At 52.8% G+C, this 15,078-nt stretch overlaps 1 protein-coding gene across 1 annotated transcript; it reads left to right on the top strand.

Annotated features, from left to right (window-relative positions):
- Positions 1 to 11,805: 11,805 nt before the first annotated feature.
- On the top strand, positions 11,806 to 13,847 carry Neurog1 (neurogenin 1). Its single transcript, XM_031358874.1, has one exon. The coding sequence runs from the start codon at positions 12,278 to 12,280 to the stop codon at positions 13,010 to 13,012; it is 735 nt and encodes a 244-aa protein (XP_031214734.1). The 5' UTR covers positions 11,806 to 12,277; the 3' UTR covers positions 13,013 to 13,847.
- The last annotated feature ends 1,231 nt before the right edge of the window (positions 13,848 to 15,078 follow it).

The raw sequence follows: 15,078 nt of genomic DNA, 5'->3' as shown, positions 1-15,078 counted from the left end.
TTTATTGTTTTTAATAGCTGAGTAGTACTCCATTGTGTAGATATACCACAATTTCTGTATCCACTCCAATCCTGCTTCTTCTACCCCAGCTTTACTATTGGCTGGTCTTGCAACCCTGAACCATCTTGATCCTGTCTCTTCAGGTTTAGAAGACAGGTAAAGAAAGCACTGAAAACACAGCTTGGCTTTTAAAGAGGATCAGTGTTCAGTTCCCAGCACCCATGTCAGGGCATTCACAACCATCTGTAACTCCAGCCCTAGGGCATCCAACACCTGGTACCTGCAGTCATGAGCACATGGCCCACATAGATACATAGTTTTAGGGTTTCTATTGCTGCTATGAAGCATCCTGACCAAAAGCCAAGTTGTAGAGGGAAGGGTTTATTTGGTTTACACTTCTGCATTATAGTCCATCATTGAAGGAAGTCAGGATGGAAACTCACACAGGACAGAAACCTGGAGGCAGGAGCTGATGCAGAGGCCATGGAGGGGTGCTGCTTGCTGGTTTGCTCCTCATGGCTTGCTCAGCCTGCTTTCTTACAGAACCCAGGAGCACCAGCCCAGGGATGGCCCCACCCACAATGGGCTGGGCCCTCCCCCCCATCAATCAGTAATTAAGAAAAGGCCCCACAGCCAGGTCTTTAGGGAGACAGTTTCTCAACTGGGGTTCCCTCCTTTCAGATAACTCCAGCTTGGGCCCAAGCTGACATAAAACTAGCCAGCCCAGAGACACACGTGCACATAGCTAAAAGTGAATCTTAAATGGCAGATTAAAAGATGGAATTCCTGAGGTTGTGTATGAGGGCATAGTTCCGTCAGAAAAGATCGCTCAGGGGGCTGGAGCAATGGCTCAGCAGGTAAGAGCACTGACTGCTCTTCTGAAGGTCCTAAGTTCAAATCCCAGCAACCACATGGTGGCTCACAGCCATCCATAACGAGAACTGACGCCCTCTTCTGGGGTGTCTTAAGACAGCTACAGTGTACTTACATATAATAAATAAATAAATAAAAAAAAAAAAAAAGATCGCTCAGTAATGGCATGCACTCCTGTCGGTATGGGGATGGTGATGGTGGTGGTGATGCTGATGACCACAATGCCGGACAATGACAATAGCACAGAGACAAGAGAGGAGACTGACATGTAAGCACCTTGGACCAGTGCTCCTGCCGGTAGGCATGTGAAACAAACCTGCGGAAGCCATCAAGTAGCCTGGGCTGACTTAGAAAGATCTCCATTTTTCCACATGTATTTTTGTCCAGTCTTCAAGTCAGTAGAAAAGCTGGGTTTCCCACTGGGTTCCCACCACCCTGCCCCCACCTTACTCCAGATGCAAGAGAGCTACCTCCCGGGTCCCACACCAGGACACTTGCTCACTTGGTGGGAACAGGTGTTGTGGTAAGAAGCCTGTGGCTTTGAGCTGTGCTGAGATGGGTGTTATCACCGAGGCAACTTCTCCCCGCATCCCGCCCTCAGAGTCCCCAGAGGAGGCTGTTGGTGTCTAGGGGAGTATCATGTGCCAGCACCTTGGCACAGCTTGATGATAACTGACCTATGACCTTTGCTGTGATCTGAGAAGGTGAGAGAGTCACCAGGACCTTCAATCTGAGTCTGCTGGGCTCCCACAGCCCACAGGGGTAATTAGGGACTCCTCCACCTAAGATGGCGGCACCTCCTGTTCCCACCCCAGCCTCTCTATCTCCTCAAGTTACACCACCGCAGAGTGTGGGCATAAATATCCACCCAGCAAGCCTTCTGCCAGCTGAACACTCAGCAGAGTGCCCGGGGTTGGGGTGCCAATCTGTGGGTACTCTTAGGTTACAGAGGTAGGGTAATCCCCAAGATGTGGTATGACTTAGACCTCCCCCCACCCCCTCCTCCCAAGATAGGGCAGGGCTGTGTCTATGTAGACACATCCACACATGACCCCACTCATGCATGAACACCAGTGCCAGGGCCTGGAGGCACAAAAGAGAGAGAATAGATCTCATCCATGGGACATATGAATGTGCTCTCTTTGCTTAATAAACAGTTTCCTTTAGAGAGAATTCAGGTTCCATCCCACACATCCCCCACCACTGGCTGTCCCTGTTACTCTTACTGCAGGTCTTGTTTGAAGCCCTAGGGCGTCTCTACTGCATCTACAAACTCTGTGTGTGTGTGTGTGTGTGTGTGTGTGTGTTCAAATTTGTCCCACGGAGGTAAGGTAAGAAGCACTTTTGCTGAGAGGGAATAATGTGCGTCTCTGTCTACAACATTGCTAAAATTCTTTCCCAGGAGAGACATAAACAACATCTGTACCTCCTACGGTCTTAACAAACTGAGGAAGAAATCTACCTCAGTCAGTGCAGTCTGAAGACCCAAAGAGTTCATTGGGCTTCCTTCCGAAGTATAGATAATAGGTTGCGTACAGGAGTGTAGAGGTGCGGGTGCCTCCAAAAAGAAGGCTCTACCCAGCAGGAATGGTGGTTTTCCTGTATCTCGTGGATGGTATCCTCTCCCTAGACTTCCCAGGCCTGTACACCCTAGCCTCTCTCCAAAGCCATGTGGAATTAAAGCAGAGTTGCCTATGGCAGGTGGGTGGGCGTGACTGGGCCCTCAGGTGAGGGTCTCATGGCCCTCCCCCTCTAATGAGGGGGTGTGACTATCAACAAGACCACCTGGGATAAGCCTTTTGTAAGAGAGGTGCGGCTGAAATTCCCAGGACGCCTGGGCACTTTCAGGTGGCCCCCACCATGCCCAAGGTGGCTGCCTTCCTTCACACTCCCCTAGGGACTTTTCCCACTTTCCTGGATTTTTCTTGAGACTCCCCCCCCCTTTCTGGCTCCCACCTGCCTGAGGCCCAGGCTGCTTGTCACAGGGTCCCTGCTTCTCTTTTTTCCTACCCAGCGAACTCTGTCTATCGTGGCCCCAATTAGCATCAGGGACACAGTGAAGAGAATTCTAAGCATTGTTGCTAAGTGAGCGCTTGGTCCCTGAGGCAGGGGCCGTGGCCGCCCCACTCAGCCAATGAAGATCGCTATGTCCCTCCCCGCCCCCAGCAGCACTCTGAGACGTGGTGCTGTGGGACTGCACCCACTCCTGAGGCTGCAGGGTCAGGCAGTACTCGGCTCATCGAGGACTGTGTCCTCCCCCGCGTCGGGCAGTCCTCCCTCCAGCCCCTGCCCCCACCTCCCCTTCAGATGCAAAGCGGACATATGGCTCATCTCCATCTTTGGGGGAGGTTCTGTCTAAAGTCGTCCCAAAGATTCAGATTGTATGACAAATCACGTTCTAGACTATCGTGGCGAGAAAGCCGCCAGGCACTTGCATCATTACCCCCAGACAACAGCTTCATTAGGCTGAAAGGGAAGTTTGCCCCAGTGCAAGCGCCGCCACTGACCTGGGCCCCTCTTTTCTCCATTGTCTGTGGGCGCCACGGCTCGCGTCTTCATACCATATGGTCCATTTGAGCACCCCACACTACCTTCCTGGAGAAACTGGCATACTGAGAAGCACTAGGGTAACCAGTGGCCTGCCTCCTGAGTCCAGGGGCGAGCCTACCACGGAGTGAGGTAGAACTGGAAGAGAAGATGAGGACCGGGGGTCTCAGGCAGGCCTGAGTGCACGTCTGGTGCATTTGGAAGCTCCTCCGAGGTCCCTGGCTATTTCTCCCCAACGCGCCATCTTCCACCCCCAAAACAACAACAAAAGTCGATTAAGCAGAACTGACAAAGCCTGAAAAACCAGGGAATCCCTTTGGGAATATACAGGGGTCTGATTTGAGGGGAATTATGGGAGCAAGACAGGGAAACCTGCTTTTGTTTCTAGCTACTCCACCATCTCCTTTGAAGTTTTGCTCCAGGCGGCCTCTAGGACCGGATTTCCCCAAGAGGAAGGAGTCTTACGCAGCCCTGCACAGAGAGCCGGGAGCCATCAGAGGGCACCCTCGAGGAACAAACCTTGGCATCAGAAATCGGCCTACAGGGACCTTGCTGACGTTTCTTTAAGAGTAAGGAAGAAAGCCGGCCGGTACTGGTACGGTGCTTGGTTGGATCGGCCAGCCCGGCGGATTAAGGCCAGGATTAACATTTTAAACTCCGCCAGGCTCCCTGACTCAAAGATCTCGCTCGCTAATCGTATTACTATCCCTCGGATTATTGCCTTACCCTTGGCAGGACAGACTCTAAAATCAAATTGATTAAAGTCCCCTCCTGTTTTCTCTTATCTCCTTTGCTGTGTAGGGAGGGACCTGGGCTTCCGAAGGAGCGGACTTTCAAAGTCCGACCTCACTTCGTATTCCGCTCCTTCCCCCTCCCCTTTCCACGCCAGGCTACGGTGAGAAAAGGAACGACACGGTTTCTTTAGTCCCGCCCACGTCAGCTCCTAATTCCCGGTCATTTATCCCATATTAAAACTTCTTTAAGTAAGAATGGACCAGCATCAGCACCTGCTATGCAAATGTGGCCAAATCCAGCAGGGCCGCCGGGCGTGCGCCATTCAGCGCTCCCGGCGGCGCCGCGCAGCCCTTCAAATGCAGACCCGCGGGTCCCGACAGATTGCTGGGGGGTGCGGGGGGGAGGAATAGGGCAGGGCGGGACGGGGCGGGGCTGCGGGAGGGGCTGGCTAGAGGGAGCCCCTGGAATCACCTCTCCCCTAAGGCTTCCTTCCCGTCACTCTCTCCTCCACCCACCTTTACTCTTCTCCCACTGACGCCAAGGTTCGCTACGCCTCGGTATCCCCGGAATTCACCCTTGCGCCCCAACCTAAATCTAGTAAGCCTCTCTGGTGCGGGCGTGGTGTGGCCGCGCCTGCGAGGGGACAGGAGTGGGACAAGGTCGCCTCTGACTCCCAGCAGGCGCCAGCATCCCCGCAGCACGCTCCCCTCGGCAGGGAGGCCGAGTCGTGGGATAACAAGGATTAGCGTGTTGGGGACCATTGAAGGCCGCCCGGTCCTCACGTGGCTACAGGCTCAGTCGTGTCTCGTGCGGCCCTAATCCGCTCACGAGAGGAGCCCGCTCGCCCGCACCGGGGCCGCGTGCTTGACCAGGCGCCGGGTCACTTTGCGCGTTCCCGCTCGCGCGCTCCAGGGCCCGGGCGTGGGAAGAACTGTGGAGCGAGGGTCAGCGACACAAGGCTGGGAGGATCCCCTTCCTCCAGCCCCTAATCTTTATTTGTGGCCCCATAAAAAAGATGGTGAAATGCTGGCTCTCTGGGGGCGCCCGGCAACAGAGAGGACCGAGGCGTCCCAAAGACTTTCAAAGCGATAAATACACTTGCGCTGCCCGCTTGCTCTGTCCCTTGGGGGCATAGAAAATGAGGCGCTTTCCTCCCTCCCTTTAACTCGAGGGGAGTACCAATAATTCATGTATGTTATAATTCTTCATCGCCCCTAGGTAGTCTGGGAAAACTAGAAGAAAAGAAAATGCCAGAAAGTTATGGTAGAACTTGGGTTGCCTCTGAAGCCGCTTTCTTTGCCCCTGCTGCGAGAGTTTGAATACCGAGAATGGCCATGGACTGTAACAAACAAAAAGAACGAAGAAGACAAAAGGTTTCCAGAAAAAGGTTTAGCTAGAAGACAAGGCTAGTGAAACTGAAAGGAAGGGAGGGGGGAAGAGCATTTACAACAGGACAATAAGTGTACTAATCGCTTTGATATATTATACAAGCCCAAAGACTCAAAACATTGTGTAATTATTTATAAATGACTTCTCCACTCCTGTGCATAATACAGAGGAAAGAATAAAACCGCGGGCTACTCTCAAACCATTTCTAAATAGACCTGGTTCAAAAGGAGGCAGAAGTGTTTGAAATAAAATAATTAATGGTGGATTTTATGGTTGTCTCATTAAAACATTTTAATTACTGCAAACAAAATGCAATTGTGTTTGAAACTTGACGTGAAGTTAGGTAGCCCAGTGTTAAGATTGTGAAGGAGGGGAGCTCTTCGGTTTTCGGACTTTAGCTTGGAATTCTTTGCGTAGCCATTGAGGTAAATTTCATGTTGACCTCTTCCACATGCCCCCTTGCCATGTTCTCACACTTGACCCACACACAAGCAGCGGTTTTCGATTTTTTTTCTCTCTCTCTCCTCTCCAGGATGAAGATATTAAGGATTGCAAATACACAAGGCAGCTAAAAATAAAATGTCGCAAAATGAACTCTTGGTGACTTGGCCTCCAGTGGCAGGTGCAGGCTGGATTCGGGAAGCTAAACCGGGCTGTACAGTTTTTCTAACTTTTCTTTAAATCCAGAAGATTTAACTCCAAGAAATCTCCCAGGGCAAAAACTCGAAGGCTTTGCAGGTAGTTAGGAGTTGTTTGTCCCTGGCCTCTAGCAGCTAAGTATCTGAGAATTCCAGGCCTCAGCAGAGGGGGGATCACCTCGGCCCCTCCCTTTTCAGTTCTGAGCCTGAATCCTTATGGCCCCTGCTGCACAAACCAGTACACCCCTTACACATCCCCGTCTCCTTTCTCCCCCCAAGTCTCCCTTCTCCCTCATTCTCCTTTGGGCACAAAAAGGACATTGTTTTCTCAAAGATTGGCCCAAACTACAAACTTCAAACTTAGGGCCACCCTAACCACATACTGTCCCCCCCCAAACCCCCTGCACAGGCCTGACAGTCCCTCTGACTTGAAACTTTCTTGCAGAAACTATTTCTTTAGTTGGCAAATCGTCCAGCATTATCTCTTACTTGCACTAGAATCAAGTCGATTCGCATCAGAGCCTCCACCGACCCACAGATTCCTCTCACAGTTGTGCATATTGTACACAACGAAACACACTGACACACAATGCCAGGGAATTTTCGAGCAGACATCTCTGAGGTGGCGAATGCATACAGGCAGCACTGTATTCAGCAGAGCAGGGGCCGAGGGGGGCCTCCATGGATTTCGGGAAACCATGGATAATTTGCCATTTTCCTTGCCCTGTCACTGAAAGACCCCTCTGTTTCCCCCCTCCTGCCTCGTTTCCCCCCTCCATTTTACACCCCCTTCCACAACTGTCATGGGTCATCAATAAAGAAAATGGGGAATTGTTTCCCCTTTCCAACCTCACCCTGCTGCTCTTCTGTGGAAGCACAACCGCTTGTCTGCAGTGTGTTCAATCAGAAGGAAGGACCCACCGTGTCTGACGCCGGCCTCCCAAGCCCTTCCTCTTGAGCCATGGCACCTTTCTGGCCTTTTATTCCTAAAAAAAGATTGTGAGGTGTTTTTTTTGTTTTTTTTTTTTTTTCTCTTTCTCCAAATGTCACTCACATAACCAATGCCACCCCTCCCCCCAGGTAAGAAACCAAACAAAGATTAGAGTGGGGCATTCTTCTTTAGAAAGCCTGGCTATCTCCACAGCTTCGCTCTCTATAAAATTCCCCGGCAAGGTTGCACCTGCAGACATCTGCCATTGCTGACAGCCCATAATTCAGTGCAGCATACTGCCATGTCCCAAGCCCCAAACTGCCTTGAGCAGCAAGGCCATTTTTCCTGTCCTGAATTGCAGCTGAGAGTCCATATATATTGGACTTGGAATTAATATTTGATCTAATCAATCAGAAACGATGAAATGTGATGTTTAACCCCCCTCACCTCTGACACCAGACCATCCACCACAAACCTGTCATTTCAGAGCAATGTCCTGCCACCCTGGTTGCTAGCAAGGAATCTTTAAAAGATTGCTTGTTCAATGTCAGACTTAAGTGTTTCTAAAGTAGGTAGGGTGAGCAGCACAGAGGCCACTTGGCTTGGCCACAGCCTCCACAAAGGGCTGTAAGGATGCCGATATTGACGTCAGATGAAGGCACTGACAGAGCTAAGGAAGATGTCCCCACAAACAGCAATCTGGTTCCAGCCCTGGAGAGCCTGTGTGCTCTATGACTTGTCATTTTTAAAATCCTGAAGCTTGCCTTGTAGGCAGGCAGCTGGTTGTTTTTGTCTACGTGTTGATCTCTATCTATCTATCTATCTATCTACACATATATATATGTATATATGTGTGTATACATATATGTGTGTATATATACATATGTGTGTATGTATATACATGTGTATATAAATGTATATATGTGTGTTTATAATTTCCCCTTAATCTAGTCTTTCTCCACTAATTTTTTTTCTAGAGACCTCGCCCCACTCCAACAGCCTTTCCTCCCACTTCTTACTGTAGAAATCCTGTTTCATCATTATTTAAGGTGATCTAGGAAGGCCTTTCCCATAAGGAAGTAACCCTACTACTGCCTCCTTGCCCTCCCTCGGGAGCCTGGAGTCGGGTTTCTAGGGTCGCCTAGACTTAGGTACCTGTCCCTCACTAAGAAACCTTGAGTCTTTCCTGACATCTGCTCCACTCACTCACTCTTGCCTCCCTGTGGACTGACAGCTGGATGCTTCACCCATCAGTCGGCCAGAACACCTGGTGCAGCATCAGCCACCTCCACACCTGCTGTGGCTGGATCCCTTACCTGCCCATATCACATCCTATTATTCTCTGGGAGTGGGAGTGCCCACAGATGTGCACCTCCCTAACAGAAATACATCCCCTCATAGAAGCAGCAAGCTCTGCTCAGAGCCAGCTCTGTCCTCAGAAGATCTTCTAGGAGGGAGCCTCTAGCCCTGTATCCTAACCCAAAGCACACTGTGGTCACCACGCCTGTACAGGGGACTCAGCTACTACAGGGGCAGGAAGTGCAAGCTGGAGATGACCACCTAGTCAAGCCACTCGTGCTCACATGGGAAGGGTGGGCAGTGGTAGGAGAAAGCCTGGATCCACTCGGAGCTCACAGGGGGCCTCATGCACACAAGAAGGTATCCTTCATGGTCAGATATAGCCCATGTCAGCCAGGACACATGGCTCTCTGGGTGGCACAAACCAGGTTATGGCACAAACATGGTCAAAGTCATTTGGTCGCTTCTTGTCTCCTCTGCCAATGTCCTTGCTCAGTGAATATGGGACAAATGTAAGTAAGCCATAGTCCTGCTCAGAGAGAAGACAGGAGGAAGAGGCAGGAAGGCCATTATAGCCATTCAAGGCCCACCACAGCTGCTTGTCTCTTACCCACAGAAGACCCCCACCCCACCCAAATAGGTCTCTATAGTCATTCCATCCCTGCCCCCACTCCCATTCTCACTCCCATTCCCACCCCACCCCTGCCTACATTGTCTATTTACATCCAATGATTATTCTTTCAAGGCCTCCCAGGTCTAACTCTGGAGCCATCCCTGACAGCTTTTTTCCCTTTAGGAAGCATTCTTCAGATCTGCTCCTTAAGGTCTCAGCACTAGGAGCCCATGACTGCCCTTCAAAGCTATGTCTCCCCTCCCCAAGACCAGAGGCCTCTTCTCTTCAGAGACCTGGCCCAGACCAGTCAGTAGGAAGTGTTTAAAATGTCTCTGCTGAAGACCTGTGACAGAAAGAAAGCATGGACTGGGATTGAAAAACAGTAGTTGTGGAGTCCACGGGGTAACCTGTGGTAAAGACCTCATCTCATGGCTCAGTTTCCTGTGCTTGAGGTACAGGGGCTGAAGGACCAATCTCCATGAGTTCTTAGTTCTGAACCCCACCAAACAATAGTTAGGAGTCAGGGCCTCTCCCTCAGCCGTTCATCCCCCAACTTTCTGCACCCCAGGCTTAACACTACAGCCAGCCCAGAGCAAGCCATCCACCTCCGTATGAAGTAAGTGCAGGTCCCTAGGCTTTGGCATCATGGACCTGCTTCCCTTGCTAAGCCTCAGACACAAACCTGGCAAACAGAGCCCAGCAGCTCCGCTGAGCAGGCTGGCTGGACATCCACCACCTCCTGGCCACCTCCTTTTCCCTGTGGCCAATGGCTCTTCCAGTTTGTCACCATGATTCAAGTGACCTCTAAAATGCCACCAGCCAGTGTTCAGTCTGATGGAATGAACTTTAAATCTCATGTCCTAATTGTCAGAGCAGGGGAGTGAATTCTCACGCTCTGGAACTTCAAGTGGTGGGCAGCCAAAATCCTGATGGCCTACTATTCCGCCATAGCCTCAGAATGTAACCTGCTTAGCAGGAACGACAGTTCTGGAAGATGTAATAAAGGAGAGAGCCTGGAGTCACCTTGGATCCAGGTGTGCCAGGAGCTCTGCAGTACTCCTTAAGAAGGCACAGGGTCACCATGGGGTAGGACGCTGGGAGGCAGGAGGCAGAGCTGGAAGCTTCAGTTGTGAATTAGTGACCAGAGCATCCAGGGACCACAAGAAACTGGAGAGGACTAAGCCCCGTGGCATGATTTAGGGTTTCTGGCCTTCCGAGCCTCAGAACAATCTTCCATAGATTTAATGCACCCACTGTATGGTAATCTCTATGGAAGCCCAAAGAGAGAAATACAGGGCCTGGTACTGTCACAAGGTCAGGCTGGTGCTGGTGTGCTGGGACCACCAGAGGCTGTCATGGGGACAGAAAGAGGCAGGCTCTGCCCCAGAGCTACTGTCCCACAACTCCCAGCAGCCCTTGGGCTCCTGGGATGCCAGAACAATTCCTTTTTCTTGCATAGCCATTTCCTGTCACTTCTTACAAGCTTTCTCAAGCCCTTCTCTGTAACCGTGTCCCAGCTTCCTGCATACATGGTGTCTACATTAGCTGCTGCAGAGGGAAGGAGCCACGGGGCAAAAGCTAGCCATAGGCAAAGAGGCTGTGCATTCTCCACCAAGGCCCAGGTGTCCTGGACAGAGTCCCTTTGAGGAGGCAGACAAGGCACTGCACCAGGCCTGAGGCCACCACTCAGATATCCTGGAGGAGAGGTCCTCCAGGGTGCTTCTTTTGTTTTTAATACCTGACCCCACGATCCAGGGCTTCTCCTTAATAAATAGCTCCTCTTAGGGGCATTTCAGAGGCTGCCTGGGCCTCTATTCCTGTCTGGCAAACAGGAAAATAACTCGACCCACAGAATGAGGACATTCTCTGGACTAGTTCTAGACAAATTGGCAGAAGGGGTGTGGATGGAATTTCACTGTGTGCTTGCTGCCCTCTGTGGGACATCTCTCTCCTGGCCAGAAGTTAAGTCCCTTTGCCAGCTGGTACTGGGGTGGGCCCTTGAGGCTGGCACCATTCCAAAACGTGGGGCACAAGAGGCTTCTTGGAGATGGGGAGAGCAAGGTTTCAGGAGAAGAGGGGGTTGGCAAACCCCCGGTTACCACGTGAGTCTTTGAGGAGTCCGTCCTCAGAGTGGGGCCAGGACCCAGCTCAGTCTGGGAACTCATTGGATCTTTAGATCTTTCTCTTGCTCGCTTCTTCATTAACCTTGGCGAAGCAGGGACATCTATCCCTCCCCAAGACTTGTAGCTGTTTACTGGTCCTGTTTAGATGTGGATAGTCAATCGGAGGGCGCTACTCACCGCAAAAGCGCCCTGCCCGGGGACCTATGAGTACAGTCTAACATCGTCATCCAGAGCTACACTTGTGTCCGTCCCCCCCCCCCCCCCCCCCCCCCCCCCCGTCTCAATAAAGACACATGAGGTGGCTTGGAGAGAGGAAAACACTCGCTCAAATTCACACGGGTCTTCAACAGCAGGAGAAGGGATGCGAACCCCAACTCCAGCCTCAGGCCCAGCTCTCCATCACCCGCCGCGCAGCTCACGCTTTCTGCCAGGGCTCCGCCTCCTCATCCAACCCCGGCGAGGGGCTCCGGCGCGCCCCTGGGAGGAGTGTGCCTCGGACGGCCGCTAATCGCCCCCGCCCCTCCACCCCCCCACGTCCTCCCCCCCCCGCGCTTTCGCCCGGGTTTCCCGGCCGGAGACGCCCGGGCCTCCCTCGCTTGATCCGGCTCCCGGAGCAGGCCGGGCCACCGATTGGCCGGCGGTAATTACGGGCACGCTCCAGGAGGGGGGCTGGGCGGGGGCGGCCTCCCGCGAGCATACATTATGCAAATAGCGGGCGCCGCACGGGGCTGACCTGCCGCCTCTCGCCATTCACCCGCGCCGCCTCGGGGGCGGAGGTGGCCGGGGAGGGGGCGCCCATTGTTGCGCGCCGTACTTAAGGGGTCCTGAGGCCGGTCGTGTGCCACACTCGGTGCTCACACGAGCTGATCTGATCGCCGGCGACATCACTCGGGAGACCAGCCCGGCGCGTGGCCCCTGCAGGCGAGGCGAGGCGAGGCGAGGCGAGGAGGCCAAGCCCATTCCCTCCCTGAGCCCCTGCGATCTTCCCCGGGCCCTCGCGCCTGCAGCAGGCACAGGCTACTCCCGGGTCGTACGGACCACCGTAAGTGCGCTTCGAAGGCCGTGTCCTCGGTTCACACTCAAGCCCTCTAAACCTCCGGTCCGTCTGTCGGTCCTGCACACCGCCACAATGCCTGCTCCTTTGGAGACCTGCCTGTCTGATCTCGACGGCGCCAGCAATAACAGCAACAGCGACCTGTCCAGCTTCCTCACCGACGAGGAGGACTGTGCCAGGCTCCAGCCCCTAGCCTCCACCCCGGGGCTGTCCGCGGCAGCCCGCAGGAGCGCGCCCACCCTCTCCGGGGCATCGAATGTTCCGGGTGCCCAGGACGAAGAGCAGGAGCGGCGGCGACGGCGAGGTCGCGCGCGGGTGCGGTCCGAGGCGCTGCTGCACTCCCTGCGCAGGAGCCGTCGCGTCAAGGCCAACGATCGCGAGCGCAACCGTATGCACAACCTCAACGCGGCGCTGGACGCCCTGCGCAGCGTGCTGCCCTCGTTCCCCGACGACACCAAGCTCACTAAGATTGAGACGCTGCGCTTCGCTTACAACTACATCTGGGCCCTGGCTGAGACCCTGCGTCTGGCGGATCAAGGGCTCCCCGGGGCCAGTGCCCGGGAGCGCCTCCTGCCTCCGCAGTGTGTCCCCTGTCTGCCCGGGCCCCCGAGCCCGGCCAGCGACACGGAGTCGTGGGGCTCCGGTGCTGCCGCCTCCCCCTGCGCCACCGTGGCGTCACCACTCTCTGACCCCAGTAGTCCCTCAGCTTCCGAAGACTTCGCCTATGGCCCCGGCGATCCCCTTTTCTCCTTTCCTGGCCTGCCCAAAGACCTGCTCCATACGACGCCCTGTTTCATCCCGTACCACTAGGCCTTTTTAAGGCAACGTCAATACTTTCTTCCTCCCCCAGTCTAAGAGCAATAATAGATGGGGAACCGGCTGAAGCCTCGGGGTCTACCCTTACCCCCAAGTGGATGCTGGGAGCTTTAAAGGGTGTGTGGGGGGGGCGGGGGTGGATACCTGACCACTTGTTAGGTTCCTGCACCCTCGCTGAAGCTGCCCCTCGGCCTGTTTCTCCACTCCCCGCAGCGGCCCCTCCTGCCCGCCCCCAGACGGCCTTTCGGTTTTTTTGGTTTTCTTTTTTTTTTTTTTCTTTTGCACTTTCTGAAGTTCATAAAACCTTCTTTGTGACTGACTGGCTCAGAACTGACCCCAGCCACCACTTCAGTGGTGATTTGGAAAAGGGACGATGAGCCCCTGAAGACGAGGTGAAAAGTCAATTTTACAATTTGTAGAACTCTAATGAAGAAAAACGAGCATGAAAATTCGGTTTGAGCCGGCTGACAATACAATGGCAAGGCTTAGAAAGGAGTGGGCTTCATGCATTATGGATCCCGACCCTCGCCACTGTGGGCTTGCTCCAGGAGGAACCTGAGTGCTTGCTGCAGCTATTCAGGCACCGGGCTGGAGGGTACTTTAATTTATTCAGGATGCTTCATTCATATGAAAATGTATTTTTGTACATAAAGAATTTATTCTATTATTATGAGCTATCAAAGTTTACATTTTTGTACTGCAGATGCTTCGTGTAAATAAAAAAAAATGAGAAAAAAACCTAAGTCAGCAGCTTCCTTGCCTAATAGTGGTGTCTCTGGGACTTCCCCCCCCCCTTCCCCTTGGCAGCTCCACCTGTAAAGTGAAACATTATCCCACCATCTCCAAACCCTCCATCCTGTTTCAAAAACATCTTAAAAATAAAGCGCACCTGACTATCACCAAGTACGAGGGAGACAGATTAAGGCACGTGTGAGCCATCGATTCTTTTCACCTTGGAAACACAAGGGAGAACTTTTCAGGCACCCCCTAAGCCAATTAAGACTTTCTAGTGGGGAATTATCCCCGATCAGCAGCTACCTGTAGAGGTAGGGGCCTAGGGAGTCTTTTGAGGAACTCCACATCAGCTGGCTCTGTGTTTCAAAGGGAGGGGATTAAAAAGATCAATACAGTGTGGCCACTGGCTAGGAAGCCCCAGGGACAGGTGGGCCTAGTCTGGGCAAGCAGAAGGGTCTACTCTTGGAGCAGTCTATTTAGAAGAGGAAATTGATTTGTAAACAACGCCTTTAAAGTATTGTCTGTGAAGGCCTACGTCATCCAGGCTGTGAGGAGTGGGATGCATTGTCCCTGAGTGGGGTCTACAGCTGCCTTAAAACTGCTGGCTAGGGTGGCATAGCCTGCATACGGGGCGTTTCTACTCGCTGCAGCTCCAAGTGTGGGGGAGGGGCTCCCACAGAGAAAGGCTTTGCTCAGCCAGTCCTCAGGGGCCATAGCCAGGGCTTTCATTTGTTGCTGGAGAAATCCCAGGGGGGACTTTGCTGGCTGCAGTGATTGTCGGTAGCCTGACAATCAGCTAACAGTACTAGCGGTCAGAAGTAACTTTTCCTTTAAATTTCAGAATGGAGATAATTACAGGAAGCTCCTGACTGTAACCCTGTCACTTCCCATTGTCTGGTCTCACAAGTTGCCTCATAGTAGGACAGCATCCCCTTACCCCCATACATACATTGGGCTGCCCTTTGTGATGAGGATGCAGTTATTTCGTGGGAAGGGGGTCTTGTAGGACTCTCTTTGAGAAAATGCCTCTGACAGAAGCCCTTTGATTTCTGACATTTTGTCCTGGTGGCTTGGATCCACAAATTCATATGCCCCAGCCAGCAATGCTAAGCCCAGCCACGGGCAAGATGCCCTGTGTCAGATAAGAAGGTTTTGGAAAATCGGATCCCTTCTCTAATTGCCCTGGAGCAGGGAATAAGTACTCTTAAGAAGTTTGAGAGGTGGCGGAGCTTAAGAGCAGTATCAACCATTCCTCTCAGAAGCTGTCTCTAAGATGGTCCAGCTTGGGGCCTGCTGATGATTCCCCCTCAGATCTAACCACCAGC

Source organism: Mastomys coucha, unplaced genomic scaffold, assembly GCF_008632895.1.
Source record: "Mastomys coucha isolate ucsf_1 unplaced genomic scaffold, UCSF_Mcou_1 pScaffold7, whole genome shotgun sequence".
NCBI lineage: Eukaryota > Metazoa > Chordata > Mammalia > Rodentia > Muridae > Mastomys > Mastomys coucha.
The sequence above is the reverse complement of the archived record's forward strand: the minus strand, read 5'-3'. Positions and strand labels throughout refer to the sequence as shown.